The sequence below is a fragment of the Mastigoproctus giganteus genome, chromosome 10 (genome assembly GCF_048544385.1).
Source record: "Mastigoproctus giganteus isolate SK-2022 chromosome 10, ASM4854438v1, whole genome shotgun sequence".
Classification (NCBI taxonomy): Eukaryota; Metazoa; Arthropoda; class Arachnida; order Uropygi; family Thelyphonidae; genus Mastigoproctus; species Mastigoproctus giganteus.
In genome coordinates, this window is record NC_143584.1 from 95,180,260 (window position 1) to 95,206,165 (window position 25,906).

The 25,906-nt window shown below is 39.4% G+C and overlaps 1 protein-coding gene across 1 annotated transcript in view; it reads left to right on the top strand.

The window, feature by feature from the left end:
• The window catches only part of LOC150079168 (ribonuclease H2 subunit C), a 30,244-nt gene extending 5,330 nt beyond the window's left edge, over window positions 1–24,914 (top strand). The window contains exon 2 of the mRNA XM_090382819.1: window positions 24,502–24,914. Coding sequence (XP_090238945.1) covers window positions 24,502–24,760 — 259 coding nt within the window. The 3' untranslated portion in view covers window positions 24,761–24,914. The remainder of the gene's footprint in view (window positions 1–24,501) is intronic.
• Window positions 24,915–25,906: the final 992 nt, after the last annotated feature.

Sequence of the window (25,906 nt, forward strand, 5' to 3'; positions counted from 1 at the left end):
TTCCAGAAGCCCCCCCCTCCATCTTTTTTTTAACAAAAAAAGACTGATTGCTTCAAAATTTTGATGCACCAACTTGCAAATGCAGAAAGTGACACAGTTAAAAGTGAAGTTTGAAATTTAACGCTACTCTTGCCCTTAAATTAGACGTTCTGGGACTAACAGGCTGTCTTTGGTCCTGGCAGTTTGAACAATCTCCCCCCCCCCACTCCTTTTTTGTATGTGTAATATACTAAACACCATGGGCTCCAGCAGCAATCACTGCCTTGACCCCTTTTTTCATTTCAAGTTATTTTTGATAAGCGTTTAACTTAAAAGTAATGTGTAATATAAATAATAAATTTTTCAAAAGGTTTTCTATAAAAGGATTACCCATGTAAACTCTAGAAGGAAAGGGATGAATCAGATTGGTCCACTGAATATTAATGGTTTAACAGTTGAGGATCCTGCTCAGGTGGCTAACAAACTAAATGAGTATTTTGCATCTACATTCACACATGAGGGAAGGAGAATTCAGGAAGGAGAATGCCAGAGGTGAAGTAAACTCTGGCAGTGAGCTAGAGTTTACTTCTTTCATGATTTTGTAATAACTGAGAGGAAAGTAGAGGAGAAATTGTTGAGGATAAACAAAAAAAAAGGCACCTGGGGTAGTAGTAGTAGTGGCATGTGATGCAAGAAAGCAAGTGTATGAGCTTATGCAGCATCAGCCAAAAAAAAAAAAAAAAAATCACACCATTCCCTCCAAATGCCTGTCCAGTCCTCCTTAAATTTATTTAACCTATCAACTTCCACAACGACAGATGGAAGTTTGTTCCAGCAATTAACCGCCCGCTGGCTAAAGGCAAATTTCCGCACATCTATCCTACATCTGTCTTCTTTTGATTTGAATTTATACCCCCTTAGGTTCATAATCTGAACAAGTGGAAGGATCCCATCAGAATTCAGCGTGCTCAATCCATTCAAGGCCTTAATCAGATCACAGCGCAGGCGCCTAATCTCCAGCCACTGAAATTTGCAGAACTTAAGTCTCTCTTTGTAAAAGAATCCCTTCATTCCCCTCACCACTCTTGTTGCCCTTCTCTGCACACGCTCAAGCAAATCTACATCCTTCCTAAAATGAGGCCTCCAGACCTGTATGCAGTACTGAAGGTGTGGCCTGACCATTGCCTTATACAGAGGGACAATCACCTACTTTTTCCCTGCTAGCAAAATTCCTATATATCATTGACAAAAGCCCATGACCTGCCCTGGCAGCCTGTCTGCATTGCTCAGAAAACTTCATATCTGACTGCACAATTACTTCCAGGTCGTTTTCATTTTCCACCACCCTAAGTGTAGTACCACACAGTTGGTATGTTTCTCTGGGGTTACTTCTACCCATATGCAGTACTTTGCATTTATCAAGGTTCAACTTCAGTTGCCCACCTGCCCAAATTATCTAGATCCTGTTGCAGTAGCACACTGCCATTACTGTCATTAACAACCCTGCCAACCTTTGTATCATCTGCAAACCTTGACACTAAGCCTGATATACCTTCATCAATATCATTGATAAATATTCAAAACAACAGAGGACCCAACACCGAACCCTGTGGAATTCCACTAATAACATTAGTTCACGAAGAGCAGCACCCATTGATTACCACCCTCTGTGTTTTCCCACTCAACCATCCTTTTATCCCTTGTAGCAACTTACCCTTAATACCATTCTGCTCCAATTTGTACAATAGTCTTCCATGCGCAACAGTGTCAAAAGCTTTCCTGAAATCCAAATATATGATATCAAAATTATTTTTTGCATCCAGTTCCTTTGTAACCACATCATGGTGGATGGGATCTATCCAGTTATATTGAAGGAGGCAGCAAAGGAAGTAAGCAAACCCTTAGCCATAATTATGAGAGTTTCTTTGGACTCAGGGGAGGTACTCATAGACTGGAGATGTGCAAATGTGACCCCAATTCACAAAAGAGGATCAAAGGCTGACACAAGTAATTATAGACCTGTGAGTTTAACTTCTATTCCAGGAAAATTAATGGAGGCACTCATTAAAGAAGCACTGCAGCATCATCTAGACAAGACTTCAGTTATAGCTCGGACACAGCATGGTTTTGTTGAGAGAAAGTCTTGCCTGACCAATTTGATTGGATACTATGATGCAGTCACAAAAGAACTGGATGCAGGGAATAATTTTGATATTATATATTTGGATCTTAGAAAGGCTTTTGATACTGTTGCATGGAAGACTGCTGCACGAATTGGAGCGTGTGGCATTGGAGGCAAATTGCTGCTATGGATAAAGGGATGGTTGAGTGGGACAGAGAGTGGTAATCAATGGACACTGCTTATCGTGGACTAATGTTATTAGTGGAGCCCCTCATTCCATTGATGGGTCCATTGTTTTCTGTATTTATGAATGATATTGATGATGGTATATCAGGCTTAATGTCCAAGTTTGCAGACGATATAAAGGTCGGCAGAGTTGTTAAGGGCACTACTGACACTATGCTGCTGCAACAGGATCTGGAAAGGTTGAGCAGGTGGGCTGAGAGGTGGCAAATGAAGTTTAACAATGACAAATGTAAAGTACTACATAGGGGAAACAGCAACCTCAGAGAAACGTATCAACTCTGTGGTACTGACAATGGTAGCGAATGAAAAGGACCTTGGGGGGTAATTGTGCAGGCAGATATGAAGTTCTCTGAGCAGTTTAGACGGGCTGCAAGTGTAGCCCATGGTGTCTTGTCAATGATATACAGGAATTTTTCTAGCAGGAATAAAGAGGTGATTATTCCCTTGTATAAGGCAATGGTCAGGCCACACCTTGAGTACTGTATACAGGTCTGGAGGCCTCATTTCAAGAATTGTGTAGAGCTGCTGGAACGAGTACAGAGAAGGGCAACAAGATTAGTGAATAGAACAAAGGGTTCCTCTTATGAAGAAAGGCTTAAGTTTTGCAAATTAGTGTCTGGAGACTAGGCACCGGCGAGGTGATCTGATAGAGGTGTATAAAGCCTTGAATGGTTTGAGCATGCTCAATGCCGATGGGATTCTTCCTCTTGCTCAGAAAAATCACCTGAGAGGGCATAAATTCAGATTGAGGAAAGACAGATATAGGATAGATGTGCGGAAATTTGCCTTTAGCCAACGGGTAGTTGGTTGGTGGAACAGACTTCCATCCCTTGTCGTGGAAGTTGATAGCCTAAATAAATTTAAGGCTCAACTGGACAGGTATTTCAAACGAACAGAGGGGTGAAATGGAAGTGGGGTTTTTTTTTTGGCTGATGCTGCATAAGCTTGCTTTCTTGCATTATATGCCTCTGCTAATGCTAATTAGCACACATAAAGAATCAATAATTCTGAGTCAAATCAGATCATTCACATAGTTGATGATCTGATATTCTTTATTTACAAGCATTACTGGTCATGGTCATTAGTAATGTGCTTATTTTCTCATTGTCTTTTTTCACTGAAAACCTGTGGAAGTATATTGGTCAGGAGTTATCAAAATAAGTCAGGCACATTTGAAAACAGCTTATTGAATCAATTGTTAAAAGTTTGGCATCTTATCATATCCATTAATGATGCTGAGAAGCTGATTAATAGCATGGAAAATTATTGCAAGCTAGTTATAAAAAAACAACACAAGTACATTGATAATGTTTAATTACAAATTAATCAATAACAAAATGTATTAAGTTTGATTCAGGGTTGTTTATTTTTCATATATGTTATTCATATTTCATATCTTATATTTTGAAGAATTTATTATCATTGTATTTAGTAATATAGTTGTGATTTTCATATATTTCATTTCATTTGTGGACCTATTAAATTTAGTAAACATTATTAATTTTAATATTATATAGTGTATTGTAATCTGTGTAAATTGTACTTTCTGGTAAATAACATTCTATATCTGTTCTGAAGAAAAAAAAATATATATAATCAAAGATTCAATATATATATATATGTATCCCCCTTCCAAATGAATGATTGATGGTCATGGCGCTTCCTCAGAAATACTAGAAGTGTAGTTTTGTATCATCCCACATGTTGAATGTGACTGTGTATATAGTTGAAATTATGCACACAAAGTCTTGATGATGGGTGTATATCGGTGAAATTATATATTTATACACACATCATAACTAGGTTGCCCTCCAGGTCCTTGAGGGTGTTGCAGACATTCTTTCAGATATGCCAAGCTGTGCTTGCTACCTGGGAGTCTAAAACACTAATGGATGTGATATTCCGGTGACACTCAAGTCGAGTGGACACAATTTCGGCAAAGTCGGTTTGGTCTATGACAGCCAGATCCTCTCCTTGAACTTTCACAATTGCGGGACTATTGGTAACCCTGGGTGTAACTGCTGTATATAAGGTATGTTCGTGTCAGACAGCACCTGGGATTTCTCCCATCTCCGCATGTGTTCACTGTATCGAGGACAGTAACACTGTCAAGCCAGAGACTAGAAAGTGTGTAGGCCATGTCTGTGCAGTGTGATGCGTTGTGCCCTTTGTTTTTCCGGCTTATTGGCCACCAGGGCTCCTAGTGGGGCCCGACATTGCCCATACCTCGCCACGTGGAGGCTAGCCGGGTGTGTCCAGAATCATGACAAGTTGCTCTGGCAGTTCCTGCCACCTAGTTTCCTGGGATTTCAGTGGCTAGGACCTAAAAAAAAATAATCCACACATTTGACGTTAATTCTTAATGAGATTGCTATTAGGAAATCGCTGGTTGGGGTTGAATGCTAGAGAGATGTGTTAAAAGGCCTAATAGGTCGGGCAAACTTTTGTTGTTGTTAAATTTAGACATGTGGGCTATGTGCTAGATGAAAGATAATAGTGGGAGGGAGGGGAGGCGAGGCTGAAGACTGGGGGCGTAGAAGTAAGGGGTCGATAGAAGAGATGACCCCTGCTAGGCAGTGTAGCATGCCCATGCCACACCAGAGGGAAGTTTGGATGGCAGGTGGGGGAGACAGAAAAGTTATCTCCCCCTGCCATGGATAGGGTATACAGGTAGAGTGGGGGGAGACTGAAAACTATGGGATGAAAGGCAGAAGTATGGGGATGATAGAGAAGGCGACCCCAGGTGGTCAGTGAGGCAGGTCCATGCCTCACCAGGTGAAGAGCTGGGTCGGCGGGGAGGAGGAAACAGCATGTCTCCTCTCCCTCCTGTTGTGGGTAGGGAATTAAAGATGAATAGGGTTTGGGTACCCCATTCAGATCGCCATATAGCATTTGGCAGCGGAGCTGGTGGTCCTAGTCCATTCCCAGCAGATATCAGACCGAAGCGTGATCGTTCATGGGATGGTTCCCATCTGGGTTTGCTTGTCGGCATTTGTGGAGTCTTTCTTTTGTCATTTCTCATCCATGTGGTATTTGCGTCGCTGTTGTTTATAGAGTAATTTCTCATTAATTTGACTTTAGATCCACTTCAGGGTTTAGTGCCTTGATCATCAGAGGCTATTGGGCTCCAGACGTCTTCTGTGTGTGGGACGATTGCCTTCGAGGTTTGTTCATTTCCTTATTGTGTCAGTGGTTGGTTGCAGTTTGCTGCGATAAGAGCTCTCCGTCTTGTGAACAGGGCCAGTGCATAGTTGGCTCCTCATGCATGATTGCAAGCCTCATATTCCTCCCTGGTGTCCAAGATGTGGTGCTCCTGGCCGTATGGTAATACTGTATTTTGGTGATGAATGCGCTGCGGAGGTCATCATAGAGCTGGCAATCATGCACGAGGTGCTGCCAACTCTCCAGCCCCCGAGGTGCAGGTGAGATCTTCCTATTTCCGAGTAGGGATAGCTTTGCATTCAAAGCTCCATTCAGAAGGTATGTTACTTTGTAGGCTAGGGGAGAACCAGGGTGGGTAGTTCGGAAAAACCCGGCCAATGTTGGGCAGAAACTTTCTGGTGATTTCGCCTTTTTGCAAGGTGGCCCATTTATCCTGCCACATTTGCAGCAGGTGAGCATGCAGCTTTTTCTTCTCCATAGTCTTGCTATTGGTGGCGAATCCCAAACATGTCTGTGGGATACCCTTGTCCAGGTGGTGCGTGAGGCCCATTGAATGATCTCTAAGTCCAGTGGGAGGACACCAGCAAGGACTTGCAGTGCATGTGTGCTCACTGTGCTGCAAGCTCAAGTAATAGTCAGAAGGATTGATCAGTGAATCGAGTCAATGATTTGTTTATTGACAACAGTTGTGGCTTTGTAATACCATGTGCCAGATGCATACATGACTATTGGGGTGAAGATGGTTTTATAGAAAAGATGTAGCACCCGTCTGTCTAGGCCCCAGTCTCTGCGAGTGACTCTGGCAACCAATGTAGTGTACCGTCTGACTTTTGTGTGCAAGTATTTCAGGTGGTCCTGAAATGATAGATTTGGATCTAGGATCATCTAAAGGTACTTTAGATGCTTTGAGAATTAAATTTTTTTCTGGTCAGTCTTGATTTGTGGAGGCCGCCTGAGGTTGAGGCACCCCTTGAGCAGGATAGAGTTTGTCTTTGCAGGGGATATTCTAAGTTGATTTTGCTTTGCCCATTCTTGAAGGGTGGACAGAGCCCGGTTTGCCAATGTCTCCAGTTGTGCTCTTGAGTCCGCTGACACTGTTAGTATGAGGTCATCAGCAAAGGCCTGTGATTTTACCTCGTCACAGTGTATGGCTAGGATGACATGATTTTCCTTGTAAAAGGTAACTCACAAGTGGTTGTAGAGCAAATGGCACCCTTTTGCAGCTGCAGGAGTGGGCACAAATGCACATGTTCAAAATATCTCCTGAAAAAACCAAACAAATACTTCTAAAAGGCAATTTGGACATACGCAGACGTCCACAAATCAAAATTCAAAACTAACTTTTTACCCCCATTTGATCTACTTGGCGAAGAAAGTGAGAAATTATGCAGGTATGATTGCCAGGATCAGTCGAGCAGACTGGGGGCTCAAAAGAAAGACCCTGGCGGTCATATACCGTGCAATGTTCCTACCTGTTATCACCTATGGAGCCGGTGCGTGGTTCATCCACTCAGCCATAGTAAGAAATAGGAATAAAATAGAATCAATACAAAGGACAATACTACTCACTATTACCAGAGCATGTCACACAGTAAGCACACCTGCACTACAGTTGCTGGCCGGAACTCTCCCACTTTACCTGGAAGTAGCCAAAAGAGGCTTATATTATAGATTTAAAAAGGGCATACCCACAGAATTTCTGGGGATAGCCCTTGACACAACCAACACCTTCAATGATTAAAGAAAAAGAATAGCCACAAAGCTCCATGAGCTATGGCAAACAAAGTTGGAGCAGGAAACCAGAGGTCTGGTTACCAAATGGTTTCTGTCACCGGTGTCAATGGTTAGCCCAGAGCCACTTAAGTGGTATGCCCCTGGACTTTTTACAACATTTATATTGACAGGTCATGGCTCCCTAAAGGCGAAACTAACCTCCTTAGGCCTGACTGATGACCAAAACTGCACTTGTGGCGTGAAGACTGGGCACACATTCTATATGAATGTATAATATATGACATACCCAGAACAGAGCTAATAGCACAGATTGGTCCCCTTCCCAGGGGAGAAGAACATCTGTTCATCATAGAAGAGCAAAATTATAAAGCTTTTACATCTTTCACACAGAAAGTATTCGAAATGCGCAGAGCAATCCAAAGAATGGCAATTCAGCCCCCCAGCAATTAAGACAATAATGAATAGTAAAATTGCCCAAGTTTTCCCACCACACCCAGACGATGACTTAAAAACTGTTAGGACAGCAGTATTCTGCACCCTGACAGAAACCTGATATAACAAAACTCCCAAGGACTACCCTGCCATGTGTAGGAACCTAGGGCCCCACATCAAATAAGTTACCATGCAGGGGAGGGAGATGTACAGGCAGCCAGGGAAGCAGATTAACTGAAAAATATCAGTAAGCTAGTAGCAAGGGGATCCAATGTAGAATGAAAATGAAAGAGAATGAATAGGCTGGGCACTGAGTGAACTAGGAATTATGGTAAAAGGGAATAAATGGCAGTTTTGGTGAAAGAAAGAGTGACCCAGCATGAGGGAAAGAGAGAGTGAATGGGAATGAGTGGAAGAGCAAATGTAATTGGCTGAAAGAATACAAAGCTAAAAATAACTTACGTTACTTTTCATATACTGTACTAACAAACATTTACTAACCACATAAACACTATCACTGCATTCTCCCCCTGGCCTGCAGAAAAGAAAAAAAAAAAAAAAAAACCTTGCAGCTAGGCCTGCACCACAACTGAAGAATAACAGTAAGTTGAGGTGCCCAGAATGCAGTGCAGAAAGTAAGAGTCGAATAAATGAGATGAGATCTAGAAGAATGAATAAAAGTGTAAGCATGCGAGAAAAAAAACACAAACCATAAATGCTACAGTTAAGTACACACTAACTCGTTTTAATTAGTATTTAAATTTGCACTACACATCATTGCATCCCCTCCTGGTGTGTGAGAAAAAGATGAATGAGTTGAGTGGAAAAAAAAAAAATATATATATATATATATATATATAATAAAAAAAAAAAAAAAAAAAGAATGCAAGTAGAGTGAGAATGCAGATTATGAATGAAATAAATGTGTCTCTCCCACCCCCCTCGCCTGGTGGGTTCCCCACTGCCAGCTAACATATCCTACCCCCGGAGCGGGATGGGCAGCTTGACCTTCATACTGGATTCAACACTGCTTGGACATGACACTGACGAAGACATTCTGCGGCTTTGCTGCCAACATGCCATTGGCAATCTGAACTGGGTACTCTAACCTGGTTCCCTTTAAAACCCCATCCCCAGGCAGGGGGGGGAGATAGATCTCTGTCTCCTCTCCTCCCTGCCTATCTTCCCCCATACTTCACCTGGTGGGGCTCGTCTCCACTGACCCCTTTGGGGATGCCTACTCTATCATCCCTATTCTTCTGTTTTCCCCCCAGTCTTCAGTCCCCCCTCTCTCTCTCACTTAACAATGCTGCCAAATTCTAATTAACGTCTAAATTCCACCAGTTTCATCTAAATCTCTAAGACAACAAATACTATTAGCTTTTATCTAGCTTATAGCCTCACGTCTAAACTTAATAACAAAATTTTGCCTGACCTATTAGGCCTTTAACACATCTCTTTAGTGTTCAACCCCAACCAGCGATTTCCTAACAGCAATCCCATTAAGCACTAATGCCAAATGCGTTTTTTTTTTTTTTTAAGGTCCTAGCCACTGAAATCCCAGGAAACTAGGTGGCAGGACCTGCCAGAGCAATTTGTTGTGATACTGGATACACCCGGCTAGCCTCCGCATGGCAGGGTATGGGCAATGTCAGACTCCACTAGGGGCCTGGCAGCCAATAAGCCGGTCAAACAATGGGCACAACATATCACACTGCACAGTCACGGCCCACACACTTTCACGTCTCTGGCTTGATAGTGTACTGTCCTTGATACAGCGAAACACATGCTGAGTTGGGAGAAATCCCAGGTGCCGTTTGACACGAACATACCTATGTATGGCTAGGAAGGAGTCCATTACTATGTTTCACAGTAGTAGTAGTAGTAGTAGTAGCATGTGATGCAAGAAAGCAAGTGTATGAGCTTATGCAGCATCAGCCAAAAAAAAAAAAATCACACCATTTCCTCCAAATGCCTATCCAGTTCCTCCTTAAATTTATTTAACCTATCAACTTCCACAACGACGGATGGAAGTTTGTTCCAGCAATTAACCACCCGCTGACTAAAGGCAAATTTCTGCACATCTATTCTACATCTGTCTTTTCTTAATTTGAATTTATGCTCCCTTAGGTTCGTAATCTGAACAAGTGGAAAGATCCCATCAGAATTCAGCGTGCCCAATCCATTCAAGGCCTTATACACCTCAATCAGATCACCACGCAGGTGTCTAGTCTCCAGCTGCTGCAATTTGCAGAACTTAAGTAGTGGTCCAAGGACCAAACCCTGTGGATAGCTGCGAAATGTATTTTTGAAGAGGATCCCATAGGGAGCAACAATCCTGATGGATCTGTTTGTGAGGTAGCTCTTGATGATGCTGTAGAGGTTGCCTGGGATCCCAGCAACCCGTAACCTTGCCAAGACGCTCGGCCACCAAAGTGAGTCGAACGCCCCAGCAAAGTCCATGGCAATCACGAGGAAATACTTCTTGGTGCATCTTCTTACTTGTTCTTGTAGGTGTGTTAAGGCATCCACGGCTGAGCAACCCTGCCTGAAGCCAAATTGGTTGGGTGAGGCCAGGCCAGCCCTGTCATAATATTGCTGTATTCATCCATAGAGGAGGCGTTCAAGTAGTTTACTTGCAGTTGTGAGAAGTGCGATCGGTCTGTACGAGTCTGGGAGTTGTGGTGGTTTGGTTGGATTTTTCAGAATTAGTTTGACGTTTGCTTTCTTCCATGAGGTCGGGAAGGTGACAGAGGTTGAGCAATAGGTTCGGGGCACACTCTACTGTCTTTTTTGATGATTTCAGGCTCCAAACGGTCTGGTCCAGGGCATTTATTTACCCTAACGAGAGTGGCAGCACTATTGAGCTCCTCCATGGTGAAGTGAGGTTCTGTCGTTGCTGTTTGATAGCTTTCATTTTCTAAGCAGAGTTGGATCTGCTCTGTTGTGGCCTTTTGTATAGCTGGGTGGAAGACTGTGTCCAGGATATTGGAAATGGTCTGTTCCCAGGTTGTGGACATGCCTCCTTGGGTCAATATGGTGGCGGCAATAGCTTCCCCTCGTGGGAGTTTATTCTTGGTCAGTTTGTAGACGATTCCCCAGGGGTTCTCGTTTCCCGTAGTGGAGACCAGGCCCTCCCAAGATTGCTGTTTATGCTTCTGATTTGGGCTGTGCTTGCTTCTTTGTAGCGTTGTTGGAGTACTTTGACCTCCACCATCGGCCAGGAGTGCCTGGCCCGCTGAAAGGCCTTTCTTCTGGTTTGTGCTTCTTTTTGGAGTCGTTGCAGTTCTAGGTTCCACCAGGACACAGCCCCAGGGGTTGGATTTTTCTTTTTAATAGCAATGTCGCTTGTATGCGTTATGATCTCTGTTATCTTGCTTTGGAGGTGATCTGGATCTTCAAGGCACTCAAGCTCCCTCTGTCTCTGTTGTATGCTGGTTTTTAAGGTCGTTTGGAAGAGTTCCCAATTTGCTTTGGAAATGGCATATCTGTGAGTGGTTTGTCTAGTTGCAGGTACCCTAGTCAGTGATCTGTTGAGTTGGAACGTAATGGCTCAGTGATTGGACGTTGTCCTCTTGGACGGACCAGTCGTTAAAATTATTAACGATGTTCCTGGAAGCCATGGAGACATCTATGGTGGCCTCCCACAGTGTATTACTGAATGTGGGCAAATTGTTTGGTTGGTTTAACACTGTCAACGTTGAATTTGCAAGGAACTCCTCCAATCTAGTTCTGTTTCTTGTGCCATGTCTGTCTGGCGTGTGACTATGCCACATTGGTGACTGGCAGTTCACGTCTGCACCGACTATAATTTTAGCATTGGGAAGGGTGTCAGCAGCCAGTTGGAGGTATCTTGTGGCAAAGGATGTCTTTGCCTGGGCGACAGTAGAGGGCAATAACATAAAATGCCTCCAGAGCTGTGGTGAGGTGGGCACATGCAGCCCAGGCTGTGCAAAGCTGTGTGATTTTGGTCACAGTAATATCCAGATTTCTGACCATGACTGCGGCCCATGGGTGTTGTCCTTGAATTGTACTATCTTGTAGGTCAGGGGGGGGTATCCCCTTACTATCTTTATGTGTGAGTATGGCTCTCGTATTATCATGACGTCTACATTCTCCTCTTAAGCCTTTATACGGATCTCATCTGCTACTGCCCTGGCCCTCTGCATTGATCTGCAGAAATTTTACCTCTGTAGTGTTGTATCCTCTAAAGTGTGTCCCCATAATCCAGCCTGGATTGGAACAAGCTCTTAACTTTCATGTAGGTGGGGCACTTGTTATCCCTGATTGAGTGGGTGCAGTCCAGCTTTAGACTTTTGCAGTTGGTGCAGATTAGGTCAGTACTCTTGTTTGGGCAATCCCTGTAAGTGTGGCCTTTTGCCAAGCAGTGGCCGCATGTGGGGTCGGTCTGGGTATAGGGCAATAACTGCTATGTGCAATTGCTGAAATACAGCACCCAGCACACTATGGGTGACCACCCAGGTGTGAACCAATGTAAGCAGGGGTCACAGTGTGGCACCCACACCACATGGAGCAATGCTGCTCCTCTGTGTTACTAGGCAATACTAGGTGGTAGATGACTCATCAACCAGTTCAATACCACTACTTTGCTTATTGGAAGATTGAAGTGGTGCAACCCATGTTTAGTCTCCAGAGCACCCTCCCCCATCTCTTTCATCATGCAGTATGATTGATATCTTTTGTACAGAGAAATAGTGGGCCAGTTAATCAATGTCTTGTAATGGGGGAATTTTAACTTCCCAGATATTGACTGGAACTTGTAGGTTGGTTATATGCACACTACCAAGACATTTGTGGATTTATTGGGTGATTATTTTCTGCATCAGTATGTTCGAGAGGCAACAAGAGAGAGTAATACCCTTGATCTGGTTATTGTCAGTGATTATTCGTGCATTAAGAATTTACAGATAAAGGAACCACTAGGTGACAGTGATCACATTGTACTGATGTGGGATTTATTTAAACATATAACTATCATCGGGAAAAGGCAAGGGTTTTTCTTTCGTAAAGGTGACTACAGTGGTCTCAGACAGTTTTTAAATTCTATACTGTGGATCAACTGATGATGTTACCAACAGCAAATTTTAAATGGGAAGCATTCATGGAATTAATCGTTGAAGCTATTAGGCTTTTCATACCAATTAAGAAATACTATTCAAGGTATAGACCTAAATGGATGTCAGATGAACTAATGAGACTCGTCTCAGTGAAGAAAAATGCATGGGATGCATAGAAATTATCAGGCGACACAGAGGCCTCTGGTAGATATAAGCCAGTCTGTAAGCAAACACAAAGGAGGTTAGGCAAGCGAAGGCAGATTATGAGAAATCTTTGGCAATGAATGCAAAGAAAATTGCAAAGACTTCTTTATTTATATAATCTCTAAAAGGAAGGAAATGAATCAGATTGGTCCACTTGATATTGGTGGTTTGATTGTTGATGATCCTGCTCAGATAGCCGACAAACTGATGAGTATTTTGCATCTACATTCACATATGAGGAATTCTATAGGGAAGTGGAGGATAGAAGCTTATTAAACTCTAACAGGGAGCTTAATGATTTTGTTATAAGTGAGAGCAAAGTGGAGGAGAAATTGAAGTTAAACATAAGAAAGGCACCTGGGGTGGATGGGATCTATCTAGTTATATCAAAGGAGGTGGTAAAGGAAGTAAGCAAACGCTTAGCCATAATGATGAGAGCATCCTTGGACTCAGGAGAAGTCCCCACGGACTGGAGATGTGCAAATGTATCCCCAATTCACAAAGGTTGACATGAGTAATTACAGACCTCTTAGTTTAACTTCTGTTCTGGGGAAAATAATGGAGTCACTGGTTAAAGAAGCACTGCAGGATTATCTAGACAAGACTGCAGTTGTAGTTCAGACACATCATGGATTTGTTAAGGGCAAGTCTTGTTTGACCAATCTGATTGGATACTATGATGTGGTCACAAAGGAACTGGATGCAAAAAATAATTTTGATATCATATACTTGGATTTCAGGAAAGTGCTTGATACTCTTGCATATGAAAAACTACTGTACAAATTTGAGAGTATGGCATTAAGGGCAAGTTGCCACAATGGATAAAATGATGGTTGAATGGGAGAAGACAGAGAGTGATACTATGATAATCAATAGACACTGCTCTTTATGGACTAATGTAATGGAGTGGTGTCCCTCACCCAGGGTTTGGTGTTGAGCCCATTGTTGTTTTGTATATTAATCAATGATATTGATGTATTGGATTAATGTCCAAGTTTGCAGATGATACAAAAGTTGGCAGGGTTGTTAATGACAGTAATAACAGTATGCTGCTGAAAGAAGATCTAGAAAAGTTGGGCAGATGGGCTGAGAAGTGGCAACTGAAGTTTAACATTGACAAATGCAAAGTACTGCATATGGGTAGAAGTAACCCCAGAGAAACATACCAACAGTGTGGTACTACACTTATGGTGGTAGAAAATAAAAGATACCTGGGGGTAACTGTGAAGTCAGATATGAAGTTTTCTGAGCAGTGCAGGCAGGCTGCCGGAACAGGTCAAGCGCTATTGTCAATGATATACAGGGATTTGGCTAGTAGGGAAAAGGAGGTGATTATCCCTTTGTATAGATCAATGGTCAGGCCACACCTTGAGTACTGCGTACAGGTCTGGATGCCTCATTTTAGGAAGGGTGTAGAGTAGCTTGAGCATGTTCAGAGAAGTGCAACAAGATAGGTGAGGGGAACAAAGGGGTCCTTTTACCAAGAAAGGCTTAAGTTCTGCAAATTGCATGCATCTGGAGACTAGGCACCTGCGAGGTGATCTGATTGAGGTGTATAAGGCCTTGAATGGGTTGAGCAGGCTCAGTTCTGATGAGATTCTTCCAATTTCTCAGATTAAAAATCTGAGGGGGCATAAATTCAAATTGAGAGGAAAGACAGTTATAGAATAGATGGCCTGAAATTTGCCTTTAGCCAGCGGGTAGTTGATTGCTTAAATAATTTCAAGGAGAAACTGGGCAAACGTTTAGAGGGGATGGATGTGTGAAATGTTTTTTTTTTTTTTTTTTTGGTTGATGCTACATAAGCTTGTTTTCTTGTATCACCTGCCTGTATTTCTATTACTATCCAACGAAAAAAATGTGGAAGCTCGTAGTCCGCTGGTGGTGTCCTGAACTGACTATACTCAGGAGAAGGGTACACCAGGCGAGGAAACACTTTCAAAGAGCCAGAACATCTTGGCCACAAAATCAAGTGGATGTCCTGAGAGATTCTTACAGAACTCTCACAAATCAATATACAGCCCTCATTAGAGACAAGAAAAAAGAATCCTGGAGGCACTTGGTTGGAACAAATGGAAATAGACAAGAATAGCGGCAAACAAGCTGCCAAGAGGAGATTTTATAGAAACAACTTTCAAATAGATGGAACCCTAACCTTGTGTTGGGCAGAATCTTTGAACAACGTCTTAGACAGTATTATTCAGACTGAGGCTGGGAACTATTCCCCTACCCAATTGACATCATGAAAGAAAATACTGATTATGAAAATAACAATATAGAACCCCTGTTCACTACAGAAGAATTAGAAATAGCATTATCTAAAACCAAGAACAATAAATGCCCAGGTTTTGACCCTCTTAGAAATTGAAATACTCAAATCAAAAAACTAGCAGAAATAGTACCTAACAAATTAATATATTTAATAGCACCCTAACAAATTAATAGACAATCACTGCCTGATAGAGGGAATATTCCCAAAAATATGGAAAAAAGTTGTCTTAAGGCTAATTCTAAAAAATCCTGTGAAACCCCAATGCTGATCCTAAATCATATAGACTAGGGGTGGCCAACTTAATTTGTGATGCGATCTACTTTTTTCCTTCAAAATGTGCCGTGATCTACCATCTCAAGAATTTCATTGCACAAGGTTAAAAAAGTTAATCAACACATATTGAAAAATGTTGTTTATAAATTTTAAAATTCAATACAATTCAGAATTCTTGTTTTAAATTTATACGTATTTTAATTTATGCAAAGTTTGTATCTTCATGTTATCAGCCAAGCTTTTGGCGCCTCCGTAGCCAGGTGGGAAGGAGCAGCAGTGCATAGCACACGCTTCTTGATTAGACCGGGGTTCGAGCCCGTCACCACCAAATACGGAGGATGCAGAAAGGTCGTTCAGGGAATGACCACCGCATATCCCGGAGCAATATGGCCTTAGTTGCTAATGCTCCTAAAAACCAAATAACAAACAAGCCAAGCTTTCAAAATCAGGGATACACCGTGATAAGGCCAACCATAAAAATCTTCTGTATGCAAGTCTGTAAGAGTAGAACGATTCTTGGTCTTTGTTGTTTCAAATATGAAAAGGCCGACACATTTGGTTCCACATTGATATGTGGAACCAAAAAACAGCAATTTAAAAGTTCACTGCATTTTTTTACATTTAGGTACTTTTCTCGGCAAACATATTTCCAGAAGTCTCCTTCTGATGACCTGACTTTTAGGAAGATATCGTTTCGCAATGTAATAATTTCCTTTTCAAGTAAAATTTTCTCCATGTGAAAAATCGCAGCGATTTTTTTTCTGCAATTTTTGTATCTAAGTCAACATTAAATGTATAAGAAATATATTGAACAATGTCTTCAATTGTTTTAAAATCACTGAATCTGGTTTCAAAATCGACTGCAACGTTCTCAATTTCAGAAACATCTGAACTTGGTCCGGCTTAGGCCTTTTAAGACCTGTTCCATTGTAGCTCTTGGAAGTGGTCTTGATCTCGCCATCGTTGTCTTGGTTGACCAACATCTCTCTTGCCTGTAGGTTTGTAGTTAAAGGCTAATTTTGGGATCCGGTCTGGGTTCATTCTTTCTATGTGGCTGATCCATTTTTCCTGATACCGTTTTATGTCGTTTACTATGTTATCTACTTTTAATTTCTCGCGGCTGTCTAAATTTCTTTGGTGGTCTAGTTTTGTAAAGTCTAATAATGGTCTTAAAAATCTTATTTGTGCTGCTTCTAGTTTGTGTGCATATTTCTTATTTTTGACCCAAGTCTCACAGCTGTAGAAGAGGGCTGGTTTTGAAGTGATGTTGTGCAGTTGTAATTTTATTTGTTGTCATTTGTTTTCCGAAGTGGCGTTTAATCATTCCATTCATTTTATTATATTTTTGTAGTTTCGTGTGGATGTCTTTCCATTCATTTGATATTAAATTTCCCAAATAGGTGAAGTCAGATATTTGTTCTATTATTTTATGATCAATAACAATTTTGACTCTTTGTATGTTTTTTCCACATAATCCCATTGATTTTGTTTTTGAGGTGGAGATTTTCATCTCATACTTTTTACCTATTTTATTAAGTTCATTTGTAGTTCATCTTCTATCTGTAGTTCACATTCGCATTTTGCAATTATAACTTGATCATCAGCATATAATATAGTTTGGATTTTATTCCTGTTGTTCAACTGTATTCCGTTGTTAATTGTTTGTTTCCATTCCTTAAGAATTTTATTGATGTAGATATTAAATAAATTTCGTGATAGTCCACATCCTTATTTCACTCCTTTATTGGTGTTAATTGGGTCTGATAGTTGGCCATTAGAATATTTTATACAGACTTTTGAGTTTTTATATAGGCTTTGGATCGCTTTCTGGAGTTGGGTTGGGATAGTTTCTTCACGTAGAATCTGTCAAAGTTTTTCCCGGTTTACATTGTCATATGCTTTTTCATAATCAATAAAGAGCAGAAATGTTGGTAGATTGAATTCTCTTCTTTTCTCCAAAATTTGTTGTAGTGAGAAAATGGCATCTATTGTGCTTCTCCCTTTTCTGAACCCACATTGTTCTTCTTCTAAGAATTGTTCACTGTATTTATTAAGTTTATTCTTTAGTATATTGGAGTATAGCTTTGACAGCAGTGTTATCCCTCTGTAGTTGTTAGGTTTATTTCTGGAGCCTTTTTTGTGTAAATTGATTACTATTCCTGTTTCCCAATCTTTGGGTATCTGTTGCTTATGCCATATGATGTTAAATAATTTTAGTAGTGCGTTTTTTAGTAAGGTGCCCCCATATTTAAATAGTTCTACATTCAAATTGTCTATGCCTGGGCTTTATTGGTTTTGATTTTTGTAATATTAACTCTAGTTCTTCCATTGTTATATTTTCTTCATCTTTGGTTATCACAGATTCATCTTCCAATTCCCTAGTGCCTGGGTTATACCATAGTTTGGAATAGTGTTGCTTCCATTCTCCTTGGGAGATGGAGTTGGTTTTTATTTGATCATTTGTGTCTAGTTGTAATTTTTTAAAAATTTTAAAACCTCTTCTCTGTGGGCCTGTGATATCACACTCTAAAGATTTAACAAATTTATCCCAGTCATCTCGTTGGATTCTTCTGGTTAGTTTTCTGACTTCCACTCGAAGCTTTTTATATTTTATATGTAGATGTAGGTCTTTAGTTTGTTGGAACAGTTTATAGGTCTTTTTTTTTCTCATTGATTGTTTGTTTCAATTCTTCATTCCAAGTTCTTAGCCAGTTTTTATTTTTTATAGGTTTATATCCAAGACTTTCTTCAGCAGCTCCCAGAATTGATTTTTTCATGTTTGACCAGATTTCCTCAACATTATCACTTTCATCTGATTTGAGTTTATCTTTCAATCGACTTTCATACAGGAATTTAGTACTTTCATCTTCCAACAAATGTATTTTTAATTTTTTAGTAGTTTTTGTTGGTATTTTCTTCTTTTTATTAAGATAATTTCTTTTTATTTTGAAAGTGCTTTCTACTAGGTAGTGTCACTGTCAATTTCACTGCCTCTGAATACTCTAGTGTCTCTAATTTTGTCATTTAAATTTTCATTAATGGTAATATAATCTATTATAGACTTTGTTTCTTGCTTCCCATGTGAATTTATGGATATGTAATGTCTGAAAAAAGTTTTTTTTTTTTTTTTTTTCAGACACAAGAAAATTTAACCAACAACTCAATGGAGTTGCTGGTTAAAGAAGTAGTGCAGGATCATCTAGACAGGAATGCAGTTACAACATGGATTTATTGAGAGGCAATCTTCTCTGATCAATCTGAATGGATATTATGACAGAAACAAAGGAAGTGGATGCAAAAAATAATTTTGACATCATATACTGAGATTTCTGAAAAGCTTTTGATACTGTTACACATAAAAAAGACTGCATTGAGCATGCTCAATGCTGATGGGATTCTTCCTCTTGCTCAGAATAATCACCTGAGAGGGCATAAATTCAAATTGAGGCAAGACAGATGTAGGATAGACGTGCGGAAATTTGCCTTTAGCCAGCGGGTGGTTGGTTGGTGGAACAGACTTCCATCCCTTGTCGTGGAAGTTGATAGCCTAAATAAGTTTAAGGCTCAGCTGGACAGGTATTTCGAACAAACAGAGGGGTGAAGTGGAAGTGGTTATTTTTTATTTATTTATTTATTTTTTTTTTTTTTGGCTGATGCTGTATAAGCTTGCTTTCTTGCATCAAATGCCTCTACTAATGCTAATGCTATACAAATTGTAGTGTGGCATTAAGGCATGTTGCTGCTTATGGATAAAGGGATGGGAGAAGACAGACAGAGAGGTTATCAGTGGGCACTGCTCTTCCTGACTAAAGTATTGTCCTTCTGCAGTTCAGTGCTGGACCAGTTGTTTTCTATAATTATTAATGATATTGATGAAAGTATATCAGACTTAGTATATAAGTTTGCAGCTGATATGAAGGGTGGCAGAGTAGTTAATCACAGGAATTAGGGTATGCTACTGCAACATGATCTAGACAAATTAGGGCTAAGAACTGGCTATAGATGGGCTAAGAACTGGCCATTGAAGTTTAATTTTAACAAATGCAGAGTACCTCATATGGGGAGCAGTAATCTCAGATAACTTGTGCTGTGTGGTACCATACTCGTTGTGGAGAATGAAAAAGATTTGGGCAGTAATTGTGCAGTTAGATATGTTTTCTGAGCAGTGCTGACAGGCTGCCAAGAAAGCCCATGGGGCTTTTCAATGATATATACAGGAATTCTGCCAGCATGGATAAGGAGGTTTTTATCCCTTTATATAAGGTGAGTGGTCAATAGTGGGAGTAGCGCGCGCTCTTTGAGTAGACTGGGGTTTAAGCCCCTAACTGCTAAATATGGTCGATCTGCCAACCTGCACTGGACCAGCGTGGCAGATTAAGGTCCATTTCCCTCAGCATGAATTGTTGAGGAGGTTTCCATCCTGCAGTGAGTTGATAATGGCTGGCTGCAGTTTACCTTTTTTTTTTTTTTTTTTTTTTATAAGGCAGTTGTTAGGCCACATCAGGTCTGGAAGCCTTATTTTAGGAAGAATGTGAACCTGTTGGAATGACTTCAGAGAAGTGCAACATGATTGGTGAGTGGAGCAAAAGAGTGCTCTCACCAGGGAAGGCTCTTCTTCAGTTTTTCAAATTGCAGCATCTAGCGACTAGACATCTACAAGGATATCTGATTGAGGTGTTTAATGTCTCGCGTGGATTGAATAAGCTCAATACTTATTGAATCCTTCTTCTTGCTCACGCTACACTCCACTGGTCATAAATTCAATTGATGAATGATGGTTGCATGTTGGTTGTGCAGAAATTTGCTTTTAGCAGGAGTGTGGTTGATTATTGGAACAAACTTCCATCTGGTTTTGTTGAGGTGGGTAGTTTGAATAAATTCAGCTAGATAAACTGTTAGAGTGGATGGACAGTTGAATTGGGAAATGTGATTTATTTTTGGCTGATGCTGTAAAAAAAAAAATAAAATAAGCTTGGTCTCCTGCATCATTTGCCACTGCTGCTGCTGCTACTACTACTACTACTACTAATAATAATAATAATGAATACTGTCTCAAATACTTTAAAATAGAAAATATCAGTGAGAGTGATATGAATATGAATTTATTATTTCTTAGTATAATTTTGGTTTTTGAGTTGGATTATATTATATTTGGAAGAGTGGTTGTTAAAACAATTTGAAAATTAGGCACTGGTTATTGGTTATTGTTGCATTTCATATGTTATGCACTTACCCATATAAAATTATAAATTGTATCGTATTATTAAATCCATAATTAAAGTCAGTCTTCAAACATATCAAGCCCACGCAGAAAACTAAACAATTTGTGAAATAGAGTTTTAGACAGTGGTGAAGCTATGAATTTCCCTCCCCAACAAATTGCCATCCGTCCCCCATGTGATCTCTAACAACCATAAAAAATTAGCCATGGGATTGCCTTGACTCCCCCCCCCTTCCATCCCATGTTGGCAGACTTAGCAGTAAGGTAGTTTTTCTGCTGGGTTGAGAAGCTTAATTACCATTCTGATTTTCAAGTTGCACTTGCCACTCAAAAGGTACCACTTTCAAAAATTGGAAAATATGTTTCTTCAGTATGCTGTAGTAAGTTTCTTGTGGTCATGTGAAATTATTTAAAATTAATTAAACCACCCAGATACCTCTGTTATTTATTACACTAGTCAGCATCAATTTCCTCCCTGAAATAATTTCGACAGATTCTCGTGGGAAATATGTTCAAAAACTTAGTTATATGCATAAAAAGTTCTCAACACCCACAGTTTTCAAATACCGTAGATTAATGACCAAAAACCAAGCCCTGTAGTTAGTTTAATCATCTTTTCTGTCTATGTTTTTTTATTTCAAGAACATTCAGATTTCCCAAGTATTCGGGAGTTTTCTTCAACATGTTTCAGAACATTCTAGAATATTGTTACTTGCAAAAGGGTCTGGATATTTCTAGAACTTTTGAAGGAGTTCTCTAGAAACTTTGAGCCTTCTAGAAACTTCTCTACTAGTATATATACGAGTGGGTTATGCACCAAGCAAACATTTTATTATTTCATAAAATGTATATGTTTCAGAGAGTAAGTGGTGAACAAAGTGAACAAGTGTTTTAGTGAATTAGTGCTGTACACAAGTGTTGTGTGCATTACTGTAAATTGTGTGAAATGTGGTTAAATTAGAAATAAAAATCTACAATTTCTTAATTGTGTTTTTATGTGCAAGTAGCTCAACCCTACATGAAATATGTCACATTCTTGCCAAAATAAGCCTGATAGTTTTGCTACATTTGTGGAGAAGTGAAATTAGAATTGCAGCAGAAGCTACTGTCCCATCTTCTTAGAAAAGCCTATGAGCTCTATTTTGATGTAAGGTCAGAGATAAAGATAAAGTATGGGCTACAAATATTTCCTGTAGCAAGGACATTAACAGGCTGGCCTAGATGTGGTCATAAATCGATGCCTTTTGCTGTTCTGGTGATATGGCTGGAAACTTAAGACCACATAAATGATTGACCATTTTTTTCTGGGAAATTTCCCAATATACTTTTTGCTCTAAGGTCAGTTTCTCATGATGATGCAATGCCAGTGCTATAGCCACCAGAAACTTCTGTATGGACTTGACTCTGATTCAGGATCGGAAAAGGAGGCATCCAGAAGATGCAGAACCCAGAACGAGTACAGATCCAGATTTTTCAACTCTTGATACTGCAAAGCTGCATCTAATCACCTAGGCAGAATTGAACAATTTGGTCAGATATTTGGAACTCTCCAAAACCAAGGCTTAATTACTAGGATCATGGCTTCAGCAGTGGAATCTTCTTGAAAAGGGTGTCAAGGTGTCTTTTTATAGGAAGAGGCAATCTGACGTAACTACCTATTACTCCATGGATAGTGTTTTAGTTTATTGTAATAGTGTCCAGGAATTAATGCAAGAGTTGCATCTGGAGCATGTCCCTGAGCAGTGGAGGCTTTTCATTGATTCATCCAAGGTCAGTTTGAAAACAGTTTTTACTCTATAATGGAAAATTTGAAAGCAGTTTTACTCCATAATGGAAAATTTGAAAGCTGAATTTCATTGCCCCATGAAATTCACATGAAGTAAATGAACAAGAACCTACAGGTTCTTTTGCAAAAAATATGCTACCAAGAATACAAATGGAACATCTGTTGTGCTGACTTAAAAGTGGTATTTTTGCTGACTGGGTTGCAAGGTGAACACACTAATTACTGCTGCTTTTTGTGTAAGTGGACAGCAGAACAAAGGATTGCCATTATAGGGTAAAAATATGGCCAGAAGACCATTCAGAAACTACACCAGGCCAGAAAAATGTAGCACATCCTCCTTTGATGTACAAGCCAAAAATCTATTTACCTCCGTTGCACATCAAGCTAGGTTTGAATAAAAAAAAAAAAAAAAAATATTTATGAAAGTGATGAATAAAAAAGAAGGATTTTCCTGTTTGTAGCAAAGGTTTCCTCGAATCAGTGTGGCCAGATAAAAAGAGGAAATTTTTGTGGGTCCTCAAATCAAACTGCTATTCCAAAATGAGGAATTCACTAAAAAATTAAATGCTACAGAAATGAGCCTGGAAGGCATTTGAAAACATCTGCCAGAACTTTTTAGGTTAATGAGAAATCACAAAATTACAATGAAATTGTTGATGAGCTAATTTTTGTGTACTTTAACAACATGGATGCAACATGCCGTTAAAGCTTTCACATTTAGACTTTTTTTTTCCTGAAAATTTGGGAGCAGTTTCTGAGAAATATCTTGGTGAAACCTTTCACCAAGATATTTCTCAAATGAAAAAAAAAAAAAAAAAATACCATAGAAAATGGAGTCCAAATATGTTGGCAGACTACTGTTGGAATCTCATACAGAAGACAATAATGGACGATTATAAAAGGCAAAAAATGACAAAAGTTTTGTTATCAGGTAAACATTTTTGTAAATAGAATAAGGTACAAATCGCAAATCTGCCCCTACCATGGATTATTGTTCCCACATCTCGGGCGGTGCCCCCAAAACCTCTCTCAGGCTTCCAGATTCCATTCAGAAGAGGGCAGTTAGGTTAATTAATGACTCCTCTCTAACAGAGTCTCTGCACTCGCTGTCTCATAGACGTACTGTTTTTGCTACATGCCTTTTCTACAGATACTTATATGGGCACTGTTCTTCTGAATTGGCTTCTATAATTCCTGCTCTCTCCTTCAAAACAGTCCAAACACATGCCACCACCAGCCAACATCCATTTACTGTCCAACTTCAAACTCACAGAACCAACTTTTCATCTTCCTTGTTTATTCATTCAACTGCCATTTTCTGGAACAACCTTCCTTCATACGTATTTCCTGAAAATTACAGTCTACAGAAGTTCAAGTCTAATGTCAACAAATATCTTCTTTCGTCTACTCAACCTCCAACCCAAGCATGGTACTAAGTACTATAGGTTCTAATACCTCTAGTGTTTGGGGTTTTCATAAAAAAAAAAAAAAAAAAAAAAAAAAGGTTAATAGACCCCTTGTTCAATATTTAGTATTGTATGTAACATTTTCTTAAAATATATGAAATCTTTTTTACTAGAAACCTAGTTTTTGACTTTAATCCCTTCTCTCTTAAAATTGGTGGGTGTTACAGCAATATGGTTGCCATATTTGAATTCAGCAACATCAAATCTAGACTAGCTTGGGTGGTAGCATGTGTGTACAGTAGTATCAAAAGGACATTCTTTGATATGCACATGATTTTTAATTTAATCCTGCATAATTTTTGCAGTTGTTACCCAGATTTGGAAAAAATTTGTTGAACTCTGTAATAAGCATATGAATTGAAAACTAATAATTCTGTGTTTTTCACATTTTGCTAAATTTACTTTTACAGGTGAATTAAATAAGATACCTTCTAGTAACACATTTAACTTGAATTTTAGGTACATTAATATTTTTGCCATATGAAGAATTCATCTTGTAACTACATGTTTATATTTCTTTTTGCAGGGGACGTCCATTATATGGAAGAGAGTTGCAAGTTCCAGATGGATATATTGGTATTCTTTTAGAACAGTCTTCCACACAGTTGGAAGAGAAATCTCTACCAGAATACCAGATGAAAGATTCTTTTAAAAAGTTTACATATTGGAACTGGGATCAGTTTCCCACTGAAAGTGATAAAGTTGTGCGTGCAATGGATTGGATTGAAATATCTCATGCACTTCATGGTTCGTTTAACCCTACAGAAGAACAAGACAAGAAATGAATACATACATATCTTAAAGCATAAATAAAGCATACGTTTCATTAAATGTATATTTTATTTATGCTGTTTAAGTGTTCCTTTGAAAAGTGAATTTAGTTAATTGTCAGAGAAAACAAGAATAAATACAGCAGTCTAATAATGAAATTTGTAAATACCGTGGAAAATATTTCTGGCAGTCTTGTTAGGATATTTTCTCATGACAGTTGTTTGCGCGATTTTAAAATGTTCATGTGATTTTAAATTAATCCATCATCTGTGTAATGTAACATTTTGTAATTTTTGTGCATTTTCACTGAAAGTGAATAATAGTAAAAATAATTAAATACTGACAATTATGGCTTATTATAAGAAACATTAAATGTCAGTTAGCTTTCTCAAAAAACAATACATAAATAAATTACTGCTAATTTGAGCTGACAGTTTTTTTTTTTTAAACCACAAGCACAAGAGGTATTAACCTATAGTACTTAGTTGTGTATCGATTGAAGTTGGAGAAGATAAAAGAAGATATTTCTTGATGTTAGACTTGAATTTCTGTAGATTGTAATTTTCAGAAAATGCATGTGAAGGGAGATTGTTGCAGAAAACGGAAGTTGAAGGAATAAATGAGGAAGAAGAAAAGTAGGTTCTGCGAGTTTGAAGTTGGATGGTAAAAGGATGTTAACTGGTTGCATCACATGTTTGGATTGCTTTGGGAGAGAGAGAGAGAGAGAGAGAGAGAGAAAGAGAGAGAGAGAGAGAGAGAGAGAGAGAGCTGGAATTATAGAAGCCAATTCAGAAAAACAGTGCTCATGGAAGTATCTATAGAAAAGGCATGCAATAGAAACAGAACATCTATGAGACAGGAAGTGAAGAGACTGTTAGAGATGACTCATTAATTAACCTAACTGCTCTCTTTTGAATGGAGTCTTGAAGCCTGAGAGAGAGAGGTTTTGTGGACACTGCCTCAGATGTGGAACAATATTCCATGGTGGAGTGGATTTGTGATTTGTACAGAAAGCGGTTTGGAAGAAAAGTAACACTGAGTGAAAGAGAAAACCAACTTTTTTAGAGGCAGAGGAAGAGTATTTGTAATATGCTTAAGCCAAGATAGAAGTCATGGTAATCCGTAATAGAGATATGTGTGATCTTGTATAGAAATCTGAA